This window comes from Hippoglossus hippoglossus, chromosome 21 (genome assembly GCF_009819705.1).
Source record: "Hippoglossus hippoglossus isolate fHipHip1 chromosome 21, fHipHip1.pri, whole genome shotgun sequence".
NCBI lineage: Eukaryota > Metazoa > Chordata > Actinopteri > Pleuronectiformes > Pleuronectidae > Hippoglossus > Hippoglossus hippoglossus.
In genome coordinates, this window is record NC_047171.1 from 8,370,803 (window position 1) to 8,390,541 (window position 19,739).

A 19,739-nucleotide genomic window follows, 5' to 3' on the forward strand; every position below is an offset into this window, starting at 1 on the left:
ATGTAGGATTTTTCAGAGAGGAAACAAGTGAAGGGCAACACTCATGTAGAAGTCCTGATTCAGTTTGGTGCACATTTAAATAATGTCTTGTTTACTGGTAGCTCTACGTGTATGGAAATATTTTATATTGTTTCTTCTTCAAGCACATTTAAGATTATCATTATCATTAAAAGCAACTTTATTTGACATTAGAGGAAACTTTATTTGATAACGCAATTCAAAGTGCTTTACACAAAATATACATTTAAATAATTACATAATAGGATAATTAATAAAAAATAAATTAGTAAAATAAGTAATGAAAGAGTGAAAGTAACAATGCACTGTAAGAAATGAGTAATCATTTGATTAAATAAAAGGCAGTGTCAAACAAGAAAGTCTTCCGCATTGATTAAATACAGAGCTGCAGTTATTATTATTATTTTTATTATAAGTAGTGGTAGCAGTAGTGGTAGTATTTACATGTTAACAATACAATAATATAGCAGAACTAATAAATCAACTCTCAGCTTCTTAAATGAAAGAGGCAGTTTTGCAGAACCTGAACATAATTAGTTTTATGCCTGAGTAAAATGTGGTGATAATGATATTGTATTTGTTTCTAACTTTACTAAGATCCTCTATCTGAATGGTATGAGCATATACTCACACATATATATATATATATAGATATATATATATATATCTATATATAGATGTATATTGCAATAATCCAGGAATATGGATTAATCCCTGCAGATAATGTAAAATAATATAATAATGAAACCGAGCAGACCTTTTTAAAGCTGTAAACACTTGTTTACATGGGCGACTGAGCAAAACATCAACATGACAACAGTGATTCAGAAACAAAGGTGGACAGAGAGCTGCTCTGTCCACCTTTGTTTCAGAATCAGAGACTAGATCTCTCTGCAGACACAGCTGTCGACTGTACTGAAGGATTTTTCTACACACAGGTACTGTTTTGGGCCTCTCTCTCTCTCTCTCTGACAGAAAACACACACGTGCTGGTCTGTGATGTTCCCTCTGCAGGTCAATGACCTCTAGTGTTAAACGAGTCAAGCATCTCCATTTTCTGTGCTCTGGAGTCTTCTGTTCCTGTCTGAACATAAAGACCTTGTTGGAATTGTCTTTTCAACCAGGGCTGCGAGCAGCGCTATGCGGGCCCGAGCACTAGCGATCGGGACCTGATGCAGCTGCGGGGGAGGGCGAACAGGGACTGGGGGAAACGACTCCGTGTTACGTGCTTTTTGTGCGTCACGGGAAGGATAAACACGTCACTTCCTGCGTCCCAAACGTGGCGCTGGACCACGCCCACTAATCACGCATTACGGTCTAGACCAGATGGTTAAAAATACGATGTAAATCGAATTAAAGCCGTTTGGCAGTAGGTGGTGCTATCACTATCACTACATTTTGATAATCACAAATCCTTATTTAAATTTTTCCTTTGTTACTTTTTGACCTGTATTCATTTCCTTGGTTATTTCATAACCTGTGTGTCTTTGCTATGTTTTTTTAAATAAATTTATTTTATCATTTAATATTCTAAGTATTCATTAAATATCTTGTTTTTGATTACCCCAAATCATTATTTTCCTTTTTCCTTTCTTACTTTATAAACAAACGTAGATTTTGTATCTCTACATCACTTTTACACACATGGGTCAAATACCACCCATCATTCATTTCACACAGCTGCTTTTGCACATCTGATGCATGTAGGTCTTATTTTACAAGCCATTACTAGTGAGAAAGAGAAATATGTTTCACACGTGTATCATGACCGGACGGAAAAAAAAGTCCCACCACCAATTTGATTAACGTTACAGGAAGTCTGCCATTTTGGGTGAAACCACAAAATGTGTGAAAATAGTACAATAGTGCACGGAATCTTTCCTTAAATTTTAGTTCATGGAAAAATTCAAGACATTTTGCTGAGTCAGTTTAAGGCACTGCAACAAATCCTAAGAATATCTGTCAATGTCTTAGACAGAGGAGAAACAGGGAGGGAGGGAACTGCTCGAAACACAGAGAGGAGGAGAGGAACAAACTTTAGAGAGGAAAGGCGGAGCAGCAGCTGTAGTAATGGAGGTGGAGGAATGAGAAGGGAAGAAGATATTGACTGTCAGGCAAGCAGACGGTCTATATCCATCGATACAAATGTTAGAGGATGAGAGACAGCAGGAGCCTAGTGCAGTGTAAGCGTCTGGTGCTGTCAGCAGCTTTAAATCACACTGGCACTCCACAACAAAAAAGACACAGCACTATTGTGCCACTGCACCAGCAATAATGGCCAATTTATACTCAGGACTCTGCGTTCATTTTGTAAATACTCTGTTCTGTTTGGTAATAATCCACAATGACTGTATACAGACAAAGACATAACAATGTCATGCTCTTCAAGAAAAACTGAGCAGTTAGGTCTGACTGTCCACATGTCCCTGGGTGAGAAACTGAAACAGCTGCTACTCTAATTCACTTTGGACAAATGTATCTGTTGAATAAATATAATGTGATATAATTAGCCTCATAATTACTGTCTATGCTGATTGTCCACAGCCAATCTTCTTTTCAGAACAAAGGTTCCCACGAGAGTTGCAAAAATAGATATAACAGAAATAAAGTTTGCTGTTTATGTGTCCCACAATCACTAAGTAGTTAAAACATGCCAAAACTTGAAGAATTCATATTTGTTGTATGAATTGTTGAAAGGTTAGAACAACTGTCTTCAAACATTTAAATTGATTACCATGCACAGGAGGTTATGTTTCCTTCCTGTTTGTCTGTCAGCAAGATTATGCAGAAACCATTGAACTGATGTTATTCAAACCTGGTGGCAGGGTGGTGTACAGGCCAAGGGAGAACTGCTAGGCCGACATTTTTGTGAATTTCTCAAGAGATAGTGCAGAAATATAAAATCTGACATATTGGAGGACTGATTTCTAAGAGTGTTGGCAATTTAGTGCAGCTCAATTTTGGCATTTGCGGAGGTATGCGCTCTACTGCCGTGTAGACCTAATTTATCATATTAAAATCAGGTTCTCTGGTAACGTGCTGTATAATTACACATGCAAGGAATATGATTCTAGTTGTCAGCAGTCATACTAAGTATAGCTACATGCAGGGCCAAACATACAGACAAGCGCCAATTATATGCAATTCAGATAAATACATTAACTCAGAAATTGTTTGACTAACAAGTGATTACAGCTCAAAGTATTCCTGAAGTTCTCAACATGCACAGCAGTACTTATTCTCTCTGAGTAACTGTAGTGAGCCACAGCCTGCTGAAGGACGAGTGGAGTCTAAAGAGCATCAAGAGACAGATGTGACTGAGCAGAGTGGTAATGACAGCTGTGAAACAATCGTTAACTATGAAAGTGTCATGGACCACAGTTTAAATGCGCCATAACATGCCGCATGAAATATTAGTTCCTCTGTACGGATTGTTAAATGTGTAAACTCCTGTCTGTTCACGGATTTCTTTTGAAATTAGGTAGTTTATTATAGATGTTGTTTTTTATGATTATAATTTAACATATTAAAATCACATTAGTTGGTTATGCACTGTATAATCAGACATGCAAGGAACATGACTAGTTGACAGCAGTAGGTTGTTCGTAATGCACATTTCATACACAGTGTTGTACAGGGACATAAGAACAACACAGAGACTACATTAAAAGAAATACATTTAAAATCAGAAAGCACAGTTTAAAACAATTTTCAAGCAAAATCAAATAGATGTGTACAATAATAACATAATGATAGAATAAAATACAATAAGGGTATGACCTTGTGGGCACTAGTGAATAACAAAAGTTGTCAATCTGCAAAGTTTTAAAAACTGTAATGGATGTGGTCATGGTTGGTTCCAGTGCTGATTGCTGTGTGAGAGCAGTAGCTCCCAGTATAGTTATACACAAGACCAAATATACAGACAGATAAACAGACATACACTAATCAGATGCAATTCAGATTAATAGGTTCATTCAGAATTTGTTTGATTAAGTACATTGTAGTTCTCAACATGCACGTTGGTTTGATTTAAGCGGATATCTCACTCAGTTGAATGAGAGAGAGGGAGAATTCCCTTGTGCAGGCGAACAGCAATAATAACTCGAGCCATGGCTCACTGAAGGACATTACGTCTGAGCATAAAGAGACAGATGTGTCAGAGCGGAGTGGTAATGACAGCTGTGAAACAACAGCAACAATGTTCAGGGTAAGGACCCGAGGACCCGTTGTCTCCTAACAGCAGCCTCACATTATGTCTCCAGAGATTTGTCAAAGCAATGTCTACAACTGACTGCTCTGTGTGTCTCTACTATGTGCTGCTTCAAGGTAATGACAAGTGACAAAAGCCTGGATTAAAGGCTTTTATGTTGAAATGCCGTGTCATTATAAAAAGGCTTGTTAAATCATTATTGCATTGACAGAGTAGCATGGAGTCAGCACAATGAATTAAACAGAGCAGTAACTTTAGATCTGCATGCTTGAGTGATGAGTGAAAGGGAAACGAGAGCAGCTGGTGGACATACTGTATTTAATAATGAAGGAGAGAATCTAGGATGGCACACACTCACATTCACTTCAACTGAGACCATGTATAAAAGTTATTTTATGGGTATTTTGTACAAGCATATTCTGGTGATCACATATATAAACCGGATTGAAGGAAGTCCAATACTAAAGTTTGTAGCCTTCCATATGTATTTCCGATTTGGTGGCAGACATTCTTTTCTTTGGCCTGTCTACAGGTTGCTGTTTTGATAACTGTATTGTTTTTTTGTTATGTAGGGATTGTGATATATGTTGGGACCCCCCCCCGAAAACGAGATGGTACATTTTAAATACATTTTAATTTTAATAAACATGTGAACTTACGTGAAGATCAGATAGGTGATAAATGGATGGATGGTTGGATAGATGGTTGAATTGATGGATGGATGGATGGATGGATGGTTGGATAAATGATTGAATGGATGGATGGATGGATGGATGGATAGATGATTAAATGGATGGATGGATGGATGGATGGATAGATGATTAAATGGATGGATGGATGGATGGATGGTTGGATAAATGATTGAATGGATGGATGGATGGATGGATGGATGGTTGGGTGGACAGTACTATTCTACTGGTGTTACAGAGCGTAAATATCTCCATTAAAATGTTTAAACGTCCTAAATTCAAAGCTACTGGTCTTATTTTTGTAGTGATTAATACAATCCATATTTAACAATTACATGAATAGTTCCCAGTTTTAATTATTACTTCTTTAACCTGACCGTCATCGTACACTTCATTTATCTGTAGCTTAAACCACCCCATTTGGTAGTTAACTAAATATTCCAGTACACTGTATGTGGACGACTTAAAAAAGGAAAAAGCACATCTTGACTAATTTATGTCTTATATATAAAGTTGTGGCAGTGATGGATTTCTAAATACTAACAAAAACAAATGAGGATGAAATCTACATGTGATATTTACTGATATATCATTCATTATCAGTTTTGCCTGTCAGCTTCTGGAGTAATTCTAATTTCTGCTTGATCTGGATGCAGTTCATCTTAAATTAATTCTGTCACCCCAGTCCAGCCCAAAAGTGGACTTCAACTGAAGGAAAATAAAATCCAGACCTCAATGTGAGGATGACCTTGAGAGGAAAACCAAAACCCTCGGCTGTTCTCTGCCAACTTCATTTTATCCCTGATGAAAGGGCTTTTCTGAATCTTTCATTCAGCAGAGCACTGACAGAGGATTTCTGCAGCTTCAAACTTGGGTAATAAGAGGAAGCCGAGCTTAGGGGTTCATTGTGTCCCTGCACACACATGCACACACGCACGCACGCACACACACAGGGACACTTTGGAGGCTGTGACTTGATGTATTGATGCAGACCAGTTTTCTCTGTGTTAAACTTAATGTGAAAGTGCCGACGGATGGTCAGCTGACGGAGAGTTTGGTCTGAGCCGAAGCTTTGTGTTGCAGAGATGTTGCTGATTCCTTCTGAGTCACACTGCTGAGAGACCGGTCTGACAAACCCATGCACAGGATTGTACACGGAGGTCTGAATAAGTGTGCAGGCTTCATTTCAATCAAAAATCTAAATCAGTTGAACACTTTTTAAGCAACTGATTTTGAGAATGTTTAAACTGCACAAAGACCAAGACTCAAGGTTTATACTGACCCCTAAAGGCTGAGTCTCAAGACTAGATTGAGATTTTCACCACCATACTAGTGGTGCTAAACAAGGGGAGTGTTTATAGGAAAGGCAAGTAGCCATGATGTTAGTAAAAACTTCTGGGATTCTCATTGGTACCACATCACTTAAACTCTTCAAGACAACCATGTGTCCTCCGTCATTATGTTTATTTGCTCTCAAAAATATCCTGGAACAGCAAAGACATTTAAGATGCATGGTGTGCAAGACTGTAACCTAAATATAATTTGTTTTAATTTATATGTATATTTATATTTGATATGTTTTACACACATATACACATATAAATAATAATACAAAATGTAAAATATAAAAATGTAATTAATTCATAGTGGTACCATGTTAAGCTCTAGTAGTTATCCACAGGGTGGCAGTACATAACCTACAAATCAGCAGCAGTGGTACAGGACGAATGACTCAGAATGCTGTTCACTCCACCATCTAATTAAATATTTATTTAAGATAAGCTGCGTTTCTCTATTTCATTCACTGATGACACTCATATCATCTGTATGTCCTCAGATATCATGTCGGTTTAGACAAAGACAGCATTATTATAATATACATTATTATATGTAACTTGACATGAGTCTAAATGAACCTCACATCTTTGTTTTGTTCATATGTAATCCACCAGTGTAATAATAAAATATGAGACGTGGACATAGTACAGTAAAACTAAATCAATCAGTTTATCATAGTCAAAACAGAAACAGATAGTGCATTAAAGATAAAGTGAACTAGATGAGCTTCAGACACTGGACACTCGGACGCTCGGACACTGTTTGTCAGAGACAAACAGTGTCCGAGCTACTTAATGTACGTCAAACTATTCAAAGATTAGCATAACATAGAATTTTATTTTAAAACGACTCTGAATCTCATCTCTGTCAAACTTGATGTGTTAATCATAAACTGCACAAACGTTTCCCAGTTGTGTTGTTGAGCCACTTGCAGCACAGCACGTTTACTTCCCTGTCATGTAAAGCAAAGGAGGGAGAATGTATGTGTTTTTATAATAAGTGCACTATTTACCTGCTTTGTGTTTTCTCAAAGGCCAAGTGTTGCAGAGCACTCATTACATTTGCGTCACACTCCAGTGATTCATGCTAATGACCTTGTGAGCTAATGTTGATTTACTCAGGTTTCGAGCTCAGCATACATAATTAATTTAATGAAATAAATAGTGCAGCCCTGAACCGCTGTGCATCTGCACATCTGTACGTCTGCACATCTGCATCAGATTTGGAACAGGGACGTGCACAGATATTATAAAGGCTGTAAATCTAATGACAAATCCCCCCCACCCCCCAAGTGCAGCCTCTCTGTTGAACCACATGGTGATGCTACCAGTCTCTGTTAAAAATAACAGAGAGAAACAAAATAGTGATTTCATTAACATACACACATATGTTTTCACATTTTCCAATAATGATTGAGGACAAAAGAGAGAAGAATAAAAACTCAAATGAAATATGATTAAATTCTGATCGTATTTATGACACATAGAAAACAAAGGTTATATTGGAGTAAGTCTATCAACATATTGTATTGCATTAACATTAAAATCTCAGTATCAGTGTTATTTTATACCCCCCAAAAAAGTTGAACAATAAAATGATTTCATTAATGTTTTATTATTACCAGTAAATCATATATGTGAAGACTTGCTGATTTGTTGCCTCAGTCTAAATCCACATGTGAGTTAACACTTTGTTTTGCATCTGGGACATTTGATAAAAAAAAAAAAGCTCTTTCAAAATTATTTCTCCTTGTGAATACATTTTTCAGCAGGACATTCTTTTATGTGCTATTTCAATCTTTCAATAAACATTTAAAAAGAGAAGCATAAATATTGTATTGCTGGCCGTCACAGAGGGAAGTGGCTGTTAGTTTGCTGGTTTAAATGTTAATGATAAATGACTGTGTGGGCTACAGTCCATTCAGAAAGCCACCTACTGTATGGACAAGTAATGTATTCATTACCATGCTTGACTCTGGACTTAAGTGGCCGCAAAATCAGACGAAATTACTTTAGATTTTTCCCGCTTCGCAGAATAAATCCGAGATGTGGGTGGTGAATCAAAAGGTCTGGACTTAAGAGGTTAGAAGTTGTACTGATATAATCTCAGTCTGTCGCCCTCTCAAATATAAATTACGATAAGGATATATAGTCATACGCCAGCAGTGGGTGCAAGTGAAGAAGCGAGACTATATAATAAATCTGCCCATGATTGCCCAATTAGATGTAACCATTAGGCAAAAGATTGTGCTGCTTATAGCTCTTTAACCTTTTGGTGTTGTTCCCTTCTTACTGCGTGGTGTTCACTATTTCTCTGAAGTCTGCTGTGTTGAAATGTTACTCAACAATAACTAGATATGTATAATATAAGCACTGGATTAAATTACTCTATTAGTAGATCAACTGCTTAAGCGCTTTGATTTTGAGGTGGGGGTTATTTTGTAGCTGCTGCTACCTGTCCATTTAACTATCTATCTATTAAATCTGTCTATCCATTAATCTATCTATCAAAGCCTTAAAACCAATTATATTATGTTAGAGTTGATATAGTTTACTAGAATCTATCACAAACTGAATATCCTTCAATTATGTAATGAGACATTTGAACTTGAACTATTTTATTTGAGATAGTTATGTCTTGCAGCTCAGTGCTAAACCAAGTCTTACATTAAATAAAATGACCTTAAACCTAATTATGAATAGATATTAATTAGTTGTTGTAAATGATTCAAGCTGTTGTGTTTTTTAAAGAATCTTCTCCTCACACCTGTTGCTGTTGTTGGGAGTTTTACTTTGAAAGATGAGACGGGGCGTTTTATTTTGAAGGGGGTGTGTAAATGAGGATGCTGCCGTGTGGCAGAGTTGTGGATGTGGAGGAGCTGCCTGCATGTGCTCGTGTTTACCTCGCTGCTGAGACAACGTTGGAACAATGTCAGATAAAACGGAGGTGAACCTGAGTGGAGTCAAACAAAGTAAAGGAGTGTGGCTCGTCAAGGTTTGTTATCAGAGGGAAACACACTGAATCCTGTGCTGCTTTTTATCAGCAGGACAAACAAAGGCCACACTGTGCTTTTCACAATTGTTTGTACTCATCCAACTCAAACTATTTCGGCCTATTTTAGGTTTATTTAAGGTTAAATTCAGATGGAGCCAAATTAATCAGCAGTTTAATTAAAATGAGTCCACTAATTAAGTAAAATGACCAAATTGAGTTTGTTTCATATTCATTATAAAAGTAATTAATGGAATTAAAGTGTTTCATTACCAATATAAACAGATGTTTGAGCCTTTTGAGTGTGTTTTGTGTCGATGTAACTTAATGATGCTTCATATCCCTCAACAGGTTCCCAAGTATTTATCTCAGCAGTGGGGCAAGGCCACAGATGTTGGAAAGATGATCATTGGAAAGTATGTACCCAACAGAAACGTCCCCCAAAAAGCCTGTAATACATTTTACTGATGATCCTCTCCTTATGATTCTTTGTGTTAGAGCTGCAACGGTTATTTGATTTAAATGATTGGTTAATCAGTCAATTGATAAGAAAAAAAATCATGGGCAGCTATTTTGAGAATAGAATATATTTTTTAATTAAAATAGTAAACATTTGCCGATTTCATCTTCTCGGGATTCAAGTAGTTAACGATCTTTGTCACACATGAACTGATGGACTTTTGTGATATTGCTAATGATAAAAATTACATTACGATAATTATTGATATAATTTTATTGCCCAGCTCTAGTTGCAGCCGTATAATAGTATCAGTGATGCATCTTTCTTGTCTGTCTCCTCACACACCTGCAGGAAACAAGGAAAAACGGAGGTGAGACAGCTTCATAGAATACTGCATAGTTAAAGTCGACCTGTGTGGGTTATTGGCAGTGATTAAAACATTGATTTCTGACTGTGATGAGATGATCTTTTAAACCTTCTCCACAACACTGCTTGTTGCTCACGGTGTTTCTTCACCTGTTTAATCTACCTTCTCTGTTCCTTCTCTGTTTTATCTCTGTTCACCGCTGAACTGACTCAGCTTCCTTTCAGGGATCAGTAAAAGTTTCCTCGTATCTTATCTGACCTCATCTGATGAATCAGAGAGAAGGTTGTAGTCGGCCGCGTCTTGACTCAGCTGTGTTTCTCAGGTGCGTTTCAGCCTGAGCGCGGAGCTGAGCGCCCTGCACAGTGCTGTGGGGGAGAAGGATGCATCGCTGCAGGTCCCGAGGGATCATCCCTTCACCATGCACCCAGTGGGTGGGCAGACCATGGCTGTTTTCAGCCAGAGCAGCACAGGTCAGTCTGCAGCTCGGCACATCCAGCCCTCTCTCTTTTCCGCTTCTTTAAATGTCATCTGAAACCTGTTTGACAGGTGGCAACATGGGTTCAATCTCTTTATATTCAGTCTATGGTTCAAACTGAAAAAGATTTGATAGTGTATATGATTCTTGTAATGACCCACAGCACAGTGTGGTTTGTGAGCTTGGACATTTCCCCAAAATATATGATCTGTAACACTGCAGATTCTGAAAGTGGTAGATAAGAAAAATTACTTAAAAAAAAACATCATGGTGTATATGCATGTCAGAATTATGATAATTATACAAGAAGAAAAGAAACAAAATATAAAACTATAAAACTCAGTAGAGCACATACCTCCCAACAGTCCACATTTATATTCAGTTAGATATTAAGTTAAATATTTTGAAATATACCATGACCTGGATGACTGAGAATCTCCAGACATTCAGCATCCTTCCACCACGTTTCATGGTAATCTCTCCTGCAGTTTCTGTGTAATTCTGCTGAAATACAAACAAACAGGGGTGAACACATAACCTCCCTGGTAGATGTAATAAGAATGATCCTAAATCTGAAACACTGTTTGAGTTTAAAGTTTGGATGACTTTCTCACTCTGTTATATCTTATGTTTGTGTTCCACATTGAGTTGTTGTGAATCAAACTAAAACCAGCAACATGTGTAAAGAATGTTCTTGTAGCTGCAAATACATTTATTTAAGATACTAGAGAGACAAATCCTGAAATCTGCTCTGTTGATGTTAATGGAGAAAACCAACACTCACTGAATACTATGAGTAACACATTGTACGAAATTACCTGAAGCCTTACATCCCGTAAGTTTTCTGAGGTTTTCTTACTTTGCAGGGAGCATTGCAAATTCATTGATTGCACTTTGAAATTCACGAGAATCGTCGGAGTGGATTCCTGCTGCCAGGCGTGATGTGTCACACTGCGTTCATATCTTATGAGATGCACAGCACGAAAATAACTGTCACCGTGTGGTTCAGTGTCTAACAGCATGTGACCTGAGAACTATAACAGATATAGTTCTATATAGATATAATAGTGCTACGTTTAATTGGATAAAACTTTATGTGAGCACTTTAATGTCAGGTACCAATAAACAATTTCCATTTAATTAATTGTAGAAGGCAATCACGGAAAATTAAATATCAAATAGAAACTACAATGGGAAAGTAAGTAAGTGAGCTGGAATAAAATGTAAGATAAAAATAATCTCTGTAACTCAGCAGGACGCAGAGCGATTAAATCAGCAAAATCCAAGAGCAATTCTGTTCCTCCCCGGGTGCCGGTGCTCAGTAACAATGGAATTACTGCTTCTCCATGGATTTCTGAAACACTTCCGAGGGCGTCTGAAATTTGGTGTTGATGGCACGAAGGCATATACCCCATTTTCAGCCAAATTTGTTTAATGGAAAAGTGTTGTTCGACCAAAACTAAATTGAGAATTAGCAGGTAGTGGTTTTCAGTTTGGAGTGAAAAAGGGCAACAAGAGAGATGGGATTTAACAAATAAAAACAAAAGGAACCAACATTCTAGTTATTTGCCCAATTTATGCTCACTTATTTAAAGTCAGTGTGAGTCTCCACTGTGTTTTGCTTTCATTTACTTTGGAGCATTTCTCCTCTGCGTTCTCTTTTTCTAATTTGTCTTGCTTTATTCTCACAGGGACATTTTACCATGTACAGCCACTCAAGCTAATTTCAGGAGATTAACCAGAGCGTGTCTGAAAGCAGCGTCTTTGTGTGCATGCCTGGCCACTGAGAGACAAATGGACCAGTCACAGTAGTTGCAGTCCGCCACGCCAACATGTAGTTATATCTCTAGGGAGGTGCACATCAGACCAAAGCGTTGGGTATGTGGCTACGCTTTACCTCTAACATGCCTGTGCTGGTAAAGGAGTTCATCCTCCTTGCTCCTCTACAGTGAGAAAGAACAGAAACTAAGACAGAATCATTGTCAAAGCTTTTCAGCGGATCGTCTGCACGAGAAGCGAAGCAAACAGGTCATGAATCAACAACACATTGATTTAAATTGTGAGAAACAGCCACGAGAAACAGGAAACATTTAAATAATTGTCTTGTTAAGTCGCTGAGCAGACGGTAAAACAAGATCCAGACAAACCAGAGCAACGCTTCAATTAGATTATATCTGTCGTCAGCCGAGCACATGGTCACGAGATGAATTACACTGGAGACCTGTGGTGTTTTTTTTTTATGTTAGCTTAACCTGTAATTATATTAGTTGTGATGTGTAAGAAAGACAAAATTTCACTTGTATTTAAAAATGTATGAATTCATTCATTTTATGTTCTTTGTTCATTTCACATAATCAAATCATTTTACTTTATCTATCAAACCTTGTGCGTTTGCAAATAAAACCAGCCAAGGTTTACTGGTAAGAGATGAGAGATACAAATGCGAGGCTTAAAAGTTACTGAATAAAATTTGTATTGCATATATTTCCATAACAATTCTATAAACATACTTTGTAAAATCCTCAATTTAGAACCAAACAAATGGAGACTTGATCTTTAAAGTCATACATGTATATTAGTTTTGTCTGGTTAAAAAAAGGATGAGGGAGTGTGAAGGAAACCAAAAACGGCTACGGGCAGGACGTCTAAAGAAGGCCGACACGGTGGTGCAGTGGTTAGCACAGCAAGAAGGCTCCTGGTTTGAATCCTGGTTCGCTCTTTCGTGTGGGTTTTCTCTGGGTAGTCCTCCCACAATCCAAAGACATGCAGATTGTGGCTCGGTTACCTGGAGACTCGTAGGTGTGAATGTTTGTTTGTCTCTGTATGTTGGTTCTGCGATATGCTCTCTCTCTCTCTCTCGCCCAAACTCAGCTGGGATTGTCTCCAGCTCTCCCCAGCGACCCTTAAAGGACAAGCGGTATAGATAATGGATGCACGGCTAAACAATGATGTGATAGAACTTATGACTCCGTTCAGAAATATGGATTAAAGCCACTTAAATGGGCATTTGCAACATTTACATGCAAGTCAACAAGTGTAAAGATTGAAGGGAAAGGGGGGGGAGTGCAACAATTGTGCCTGCAAGAGACACAAGTTGTGCCTGCCATGACAACAGATGATTTCTCATCAGCTTCGTCTCTGTGTTTGTCAGTGAACCGTAATGAAAATTGAAATAAAGCTCTCTCTTCATCAGGACACATCCGAGTGCCACAAGGTTTATTCCATCACCGCCCTCGTGCACTTTAGATGCACCCACACTGACATGTGCATTAATACCTCCTACATGTGATAATGGATTTTTCTCCTTTTCAATCTTTTTATTTTAGTCTGTTATTACCTCAAAAAACCTCAACACTTCAAAACGCTCCGGCCTGAAATGTTCCTGCAGGAAAACTCTGAAGCAAAGCGTTCGAAAGCTTCGTCACAGAGGATCGTATTCTTGTTTGTGAATGTGGAAACTTGGCCTTCAGGAGGTGTGGAAAAAAACAAAACCTCATGGTTTTTATCTTAAAGGTGTCGCTGCTGGCGAAAGTGCGCTGGAAGTGAGGAGTGGGATAATGTCCTCAGAGATGTGGTGGCGTGTATAGTGTCTATTTACCTGACTGATGCTCAGCTCCACCCCCACTCGCCCACAGGAAGGTGTACTGTATGACACCGGTCTCCCACTCACTTTCCACACACACACACACACACACACACACACACACACACACACGGCAGCTATCCAAACTCATCACACATGCACACTTGCTCTGTTTTGATCTGCACTTGCACTCTCACACTTTAACTAACACCTACTCAGATTTTACAGATTGTGACAACTCGGACAGCCAGGTCTACATTTTGAAATATTAGATCTACAGGTGAAACTCGTCTTTCTTCACATACCTTTCTTGTAATATTTCATTTTTGATATTTAAACTTGGTGTAGACTAAGATTTAATGTCAATTCACATCAGCCTCTCCGGTACTAGAGATTTATTAAAAGATGTTGACATGCAAAGGTTTTGAAAAATAGATTCTTTAAGTCTTACTCCAGTAGCTTATTACACCCACAAAACTTCCCCCCCTTAACATTACAAAAGGGTTGTCATGAAAAAAAATCTCCCCATGGCCTTAAGATACTTTAAACGTAACTCTACACTCTCCTTCCTCATTTCATGACTGGAATCTCGGAATATGCTTATATGGTCCATCCCTGCTCCCCGTCTCTCCACGCTCACAGCGCCACCTGCAGTTAAGGAGCAGGATTGGTTTTTTTTGTCTGGTGACATCACAAACCCTGGCTGTTTGAATCTGTTTTTTCAGACTCTTTACAACAGTGTAAAGGTGGAAATACTCAGCCTTGGGGTTTACTGCTTATCTCACGTAAAATGTCTTTGATCATATAAAAGGCACAATGGAAAAACTTGATTTCCACCAGAGGGGGACTTTAAGTAAAGTGTTTCCGTGATTGTTTTATTACTCAATACACTACATTCATAATGATGGTAGTATTGTCTTAAATCACAAAATCATATATTTAATAAACCTATGGCAGTGATCACAAAAAGTTACCTGGGTTGTTGTGTGACCAACACCTCAAATTGGGCTCTGTCAGCTCTGTCTTTTTCAAGAAAATATGTAAATCATCTAGTCAATATAATCCACATATCTCAGACTGTGTATAATTAATTCCTCCAACTCTGCTGTACAAGTATTCAGCAAGTGGAACAACAGTGAGCGGTCTCTAATGGTTACCGTCGCTGATTGATACGTACACGAATGCTGTCTGACGTGGCTTTTGTACTCTACGGCTGCTAGCTAAATGTTCCTCCATTATTTCCCCTCTCGTTGTTCTGCTTTGTTCCGGCAAGGACAAGGTATTGATTAAGAGGTTGCTAAGCAACAGGCGTAGTTGCCACAGAAGCGTGCAGAGGAGAGGAGAAAGCCAGATGTAATGTACAGCTCTGTTACAGTACGACTTTCACTCTGCTGCCTCTGTGAAGCTTTTCACTAAAAGTTTGCAATCCTTAAGATCCTTTAAACAAAAGAAGATATCTACATTCACCTTGTCAGTTTGTAAACTTCTACATCATTTCTGACACCACTGCTTTGATCGCCCACATTCAGTTTAATTACGCCCACAACCTGTTGAACTGTTGGGGTGAATTATCTCTTTTCTGCTGATACATTTCTTTTTGATAATCTGCGTTCGGGCCTATTAAAACATTGTGGATGTAGACTTTAGAAAGAAGTTTAATTCTGAACGACTGACATTGACGAATCTGATGCTGTGATCCTGAGGTCTGGAAGCAGGTTTAATACAAGAAGCAGAACTAATATCCGTTTGTGTAGTTAATGTGAAGAGTTGTGCTGCTGTGTGAGTGTTTGAAAGCCCTGTGGTGTTGTGTCCTCATGCATTAATCTGGTGGATGTGTGCAGGCTGCTGGTTGGATCCCGAGCAGACTGTTGTAGGTGTTTTATTGAAGGAGTGTGTCTGGCTCGGCTTTGTTCATTTCAGAAGTGTGGCTCATGAACGGTGGAGGGTTTAAAGAGGAATAACTCTCGACTGAACGCTCTCGAAAAGCATGACTTTGTAGTCAGACGACAGGAGCAACGCATGCTCTCAGGACCGTATCTGACTTCATTCACAGGGATTCGGATTAAGCACTCGTACATTGTGGACCATTCATCTTCAGCTTCCAGCGGCTCCTGTACTGCGCCGGAAGTTTCGCACGATGTCTGATGTCAAAGAGCCGTCTTTGAGCGTTTTGTTCTTTAGAATTAAGGCTGCGTTCAGAGGCTTCAGAGTTCCTGCTGTCGTCGAGCTGCAGCCTCTTGGGTGTACTCGCTCTCAGAGCTGTTGAAGCTGTCAGCTCTCTCCTGTTGCACCACTCTCTCACAGCACCAGCAGATATTACATCAGAAAAACCACCTCTCTCCAAATACGAGTGCAATAGGTATTGTTTGAAATGAATTTCCAGTCGCCCTGGCACTTGTTTTGCAGCATTTATTTATCCATGGAAATTCATTTGAGCTGAGTGCTCTTTTCTAACAACCCCCCCTCCTCTCATTTATACAGTTTCGCACATTCACACTGGCAGCAGCACAATTAGACAGTAAGAATCCAATGTTCACAGACTTATTGTGAGGGATCCGATGTATTTATATTTATCCACTCTGCACATTAGGTGCACTAATTAATTTTGGAGTAATAAAAGTCTTGGACATATGTTAGGCCTAATTTTCTATTAAACAACATTTGTGTTGCAGCACGGCTTCACCTCAGCTGCTGTTACTGTCAATTACTAACACAATCTAATATAGTTCTGCATAAAGCCTAATGGAGGTTAGAACTGAAACATTTCAACAGAGGTGTTGAACTGTTTGGTCGAGGATGTAGTTTGTGGTGATGTTGAGCTGTATTGCATAATCAAAGGTGTTTCTATTGTTTGGTACTTACATAAATGAGGTGAACAAACTCAAATTTAAGTTGTATTAATGCATCACTGTTAACGAGGTGTACTTACAAACTGTGTAGTGTAAAACATAATGACCACTCGTGTCATGTTGATTCTCAGAGTTAACGTTAGACCCCGCCTCCCTCTCCGAGAGCAAAGTGTGCCTGCAGCAGCATCACTAGCGAATAGGCTGCACTTGCCGTGTACTTTTACTTTTATGCATATTTAAAATCGGGTACTTACTTACGTACATTGTTGTTTATTTATTAGTGCTTTTACTCAAGTATAATTTTTGAGGTCTTCCTCCATCACTGCCTGCACCCTGTGATTTCCAGCGTCGGCACTGCCTCCACCGGCTTGTCTACTTCCCTCCATACACATCCTGGTACCATCACTGTTAACGGAGCCCACGTATGTGACGCTCCATGTGATGTGAAGGCAAACAGGACTCGTTTGACTTAGTGACCTTCTTCTGTTGATCCAGAATCAGTCGTGATGCCTGGGGGATCACTCTGGTGTTTTTGACATGGGTTATTATTAGGAGCCAGTTGCATCTACGTAGCCCCGTTTGCAGCAAGGTGCATTGCACTGTGTGATGTGACAATCTCTTCTCATACCCATCACAAAATCTCTATGTAACCTGAGTACGGCTTTTCTGTCAGTTCAGACCTGACAGGAGAGGCTTTGTTGTGAGGACAGTCGGACCACTAGTGGCAGGTATTCACTACTGCTGACTGGCAGCCCCTCACAAGCCTTTCTTTAGATTACAGCCCGAGACGTATGGCATGAATACTACATTACCCTGTATTATTAGAATAGGTACCCCATAGGTTAATAATATCAACAATGTAAATTATATCAGTTTCTTTTAAACATCTACATTATAGCTCAGTGGCCTTGTAATAATACAGAAGTTACCAAGTAGGTAGAAAAATAGCTAAAGTATAAGTTCTTTGTAAGATCTTGATTTGTTACCCCCTTATTAAACCACTTCATTTCACATCTTATTCCCCAGTGCTTACATATAAAGGCTGAATCCATACGACTACGTTTCCTTGTGCCAGTGACAAAGGATTTGCTTGAATAATAGCTCGTGTTCTACACATGTAAGCAGTTGTATCATTGTAAAAAGGCAGAATAGCTGTAAGCAAAGAAAACAGGGTCAGCAACACCTATTATGTTGCGTCTACACTGGTAGCCGAGGCTGATGCCGGGGTCATGTGATAGGAGCCTGACGAATCAGTGAAGTCAACTTCCAATCAGCGAGCAGTGGGGAGTGTCTACGTCATCGTTTCCAAACTTCTCCACCTCAGTAGCAACAGTTAACTCTGTTGTTTCCGCACATTGAATCACTATAGGAGATTATCATTCTCTACTTAAAGAGGACAGGCAGATGGTTGGTGCGCTTGTTCTCTGCTCATGCATGCAACAGATTGTTCAAAAAGACGATTCCCTGCAGTGGTAGTGAAGTTCAGGGGGATGAATCATTCCGCATCTCCTTCAAGGAAATGCATGTTTGTCTCAGCCCAAGGTGAAAATCCGAGAGCGAGCCAGCAATTGTCTAGAAATGTCATGTGCTTTCTCCTCTGTTTTGCTTCTTGAAATGAAGGTTTGTCCGACCCCAGCTGTGCTCCCACACTCAGAGTAATGATAGAGGGCTGAATGTTACGCTCATGAGTCGCCCGCAGATACGATATCAGCAGGTTGCTGAAGGACCGAGGTTATAGTCGAACGCTGTAAGTGTTTGGGAGATGAAACCTCTTTAAGCTGCTGATGGAAGTAGTTGATGTGTTTCTCTGTCGTGGCCCTTTGCTGCAATCTGCTAATGCTGGAAATGTGTATTCATTCAAGTCTTTCCTCTCAGTTTGCTCTTCAGCCATCTTCTTTTAGTGTATTTCATTTCCAACAAGGCGACCACACAAAGACGGCTATACACCACGGAGAAATGCTGTAATTATTTTATACATTTTTCTCATAATTTCATCTGCATATCTTTCACTACTCTGTTACCGCAGCTCCCATTTTTCTGTGCCAGAGCTCGCCCTGTGTTTTATTTCACCGCTGTGTTTCAAATGAGGAATCCAAATTACACTAAGCGCCCATTATTGTTTTTTTAACAACCAGAAGCTCCAGTGACCTCCACCAGAGGGTTATTCAGAGGGAGATTAGAGTTGGCTACTGTCTTCGTAGGAGCTCATGCACGCTGACATATGAATAAAAAAGCAGCACATTATTGTCAGACCGGAGCATGAGCTGGCTGCAAACTAAGACAGATACTGGCTCTTTATTAAAAGTGTAATAATAGCCTGTCCGATTTGTCCACATCTGATATGATGGTGGTTCCTACATTCGCAGGGCGCACAGGGCACGATGTGTGTTACTTTAGCGAGAGAAGAAAATTGTTTTGTGTCGCGTTGGAGTATTTTACTTAACGGCAACAAAAACGGAAGTTCAGTTTTCAGGGTTAAATTCAGGGATGTTTTTGCTCAGATTCAGCTAAAATGGAGTAGTGAAGAAAAATGGAAAACTGTTTGTTTAATGCCGCATATTGAACGTCTGGCTCTGTGTAAGAGTTTAGTCTCTCCGCAGCTTCCAGTGAGTCATTATTCAGGTGTGAAATACAGGTGTGAGACGTGGTTCAGGAAAAGAATGCGAGGCATTTTTTCTCACATATTTCACTGTACACCGATCAGCATCAGAACCAGTGACGGGTTTCAATCCTGTTGCTAGTAAATCATGTTGTGT

At 39.2% G+C, this 19,739-nt stretch overlaps 1 protein-coding gene across 1 annotated transcript in view; it reads left to right on the forward strand.

Moving 5' to 3' along the window:
• The first annotated feature begins 9,082 nt into the window (after nucleotides 1–9,082).
• The window catches only part of LOC117754677 (general transcription factor IIF subunit 2-like), a 33,998-nt gene continuing 23,341 nt past the window's right edge, over nucleotides 9,083–19,739 (forward strand). Inside the window, exons 1-4 of the mRNA XM_034573762.1 lie at nucleotides 9,083–9,252; nucleotides 9,601–9,665; nucleotides 10,061–10,079; nucleotides 10,399–10,546. Coding sequence (XP_034429653.1) covers nucleotides 9,187–9,252; nucleotides 9,601–9,665; nucleotides 10,061–10,079; nucleotides 10,399–10,546 — 298 coding nt within the window. The 5' untranslated portion in view covers nucleotides 9,083–9,186. The remainder of the gene's footprint in view (nucleotides 9,253–9,600; nucleotides 9,666–10,060; nucleotides 10,080–10,398; nucleotides 10,547–19,739) is intronic.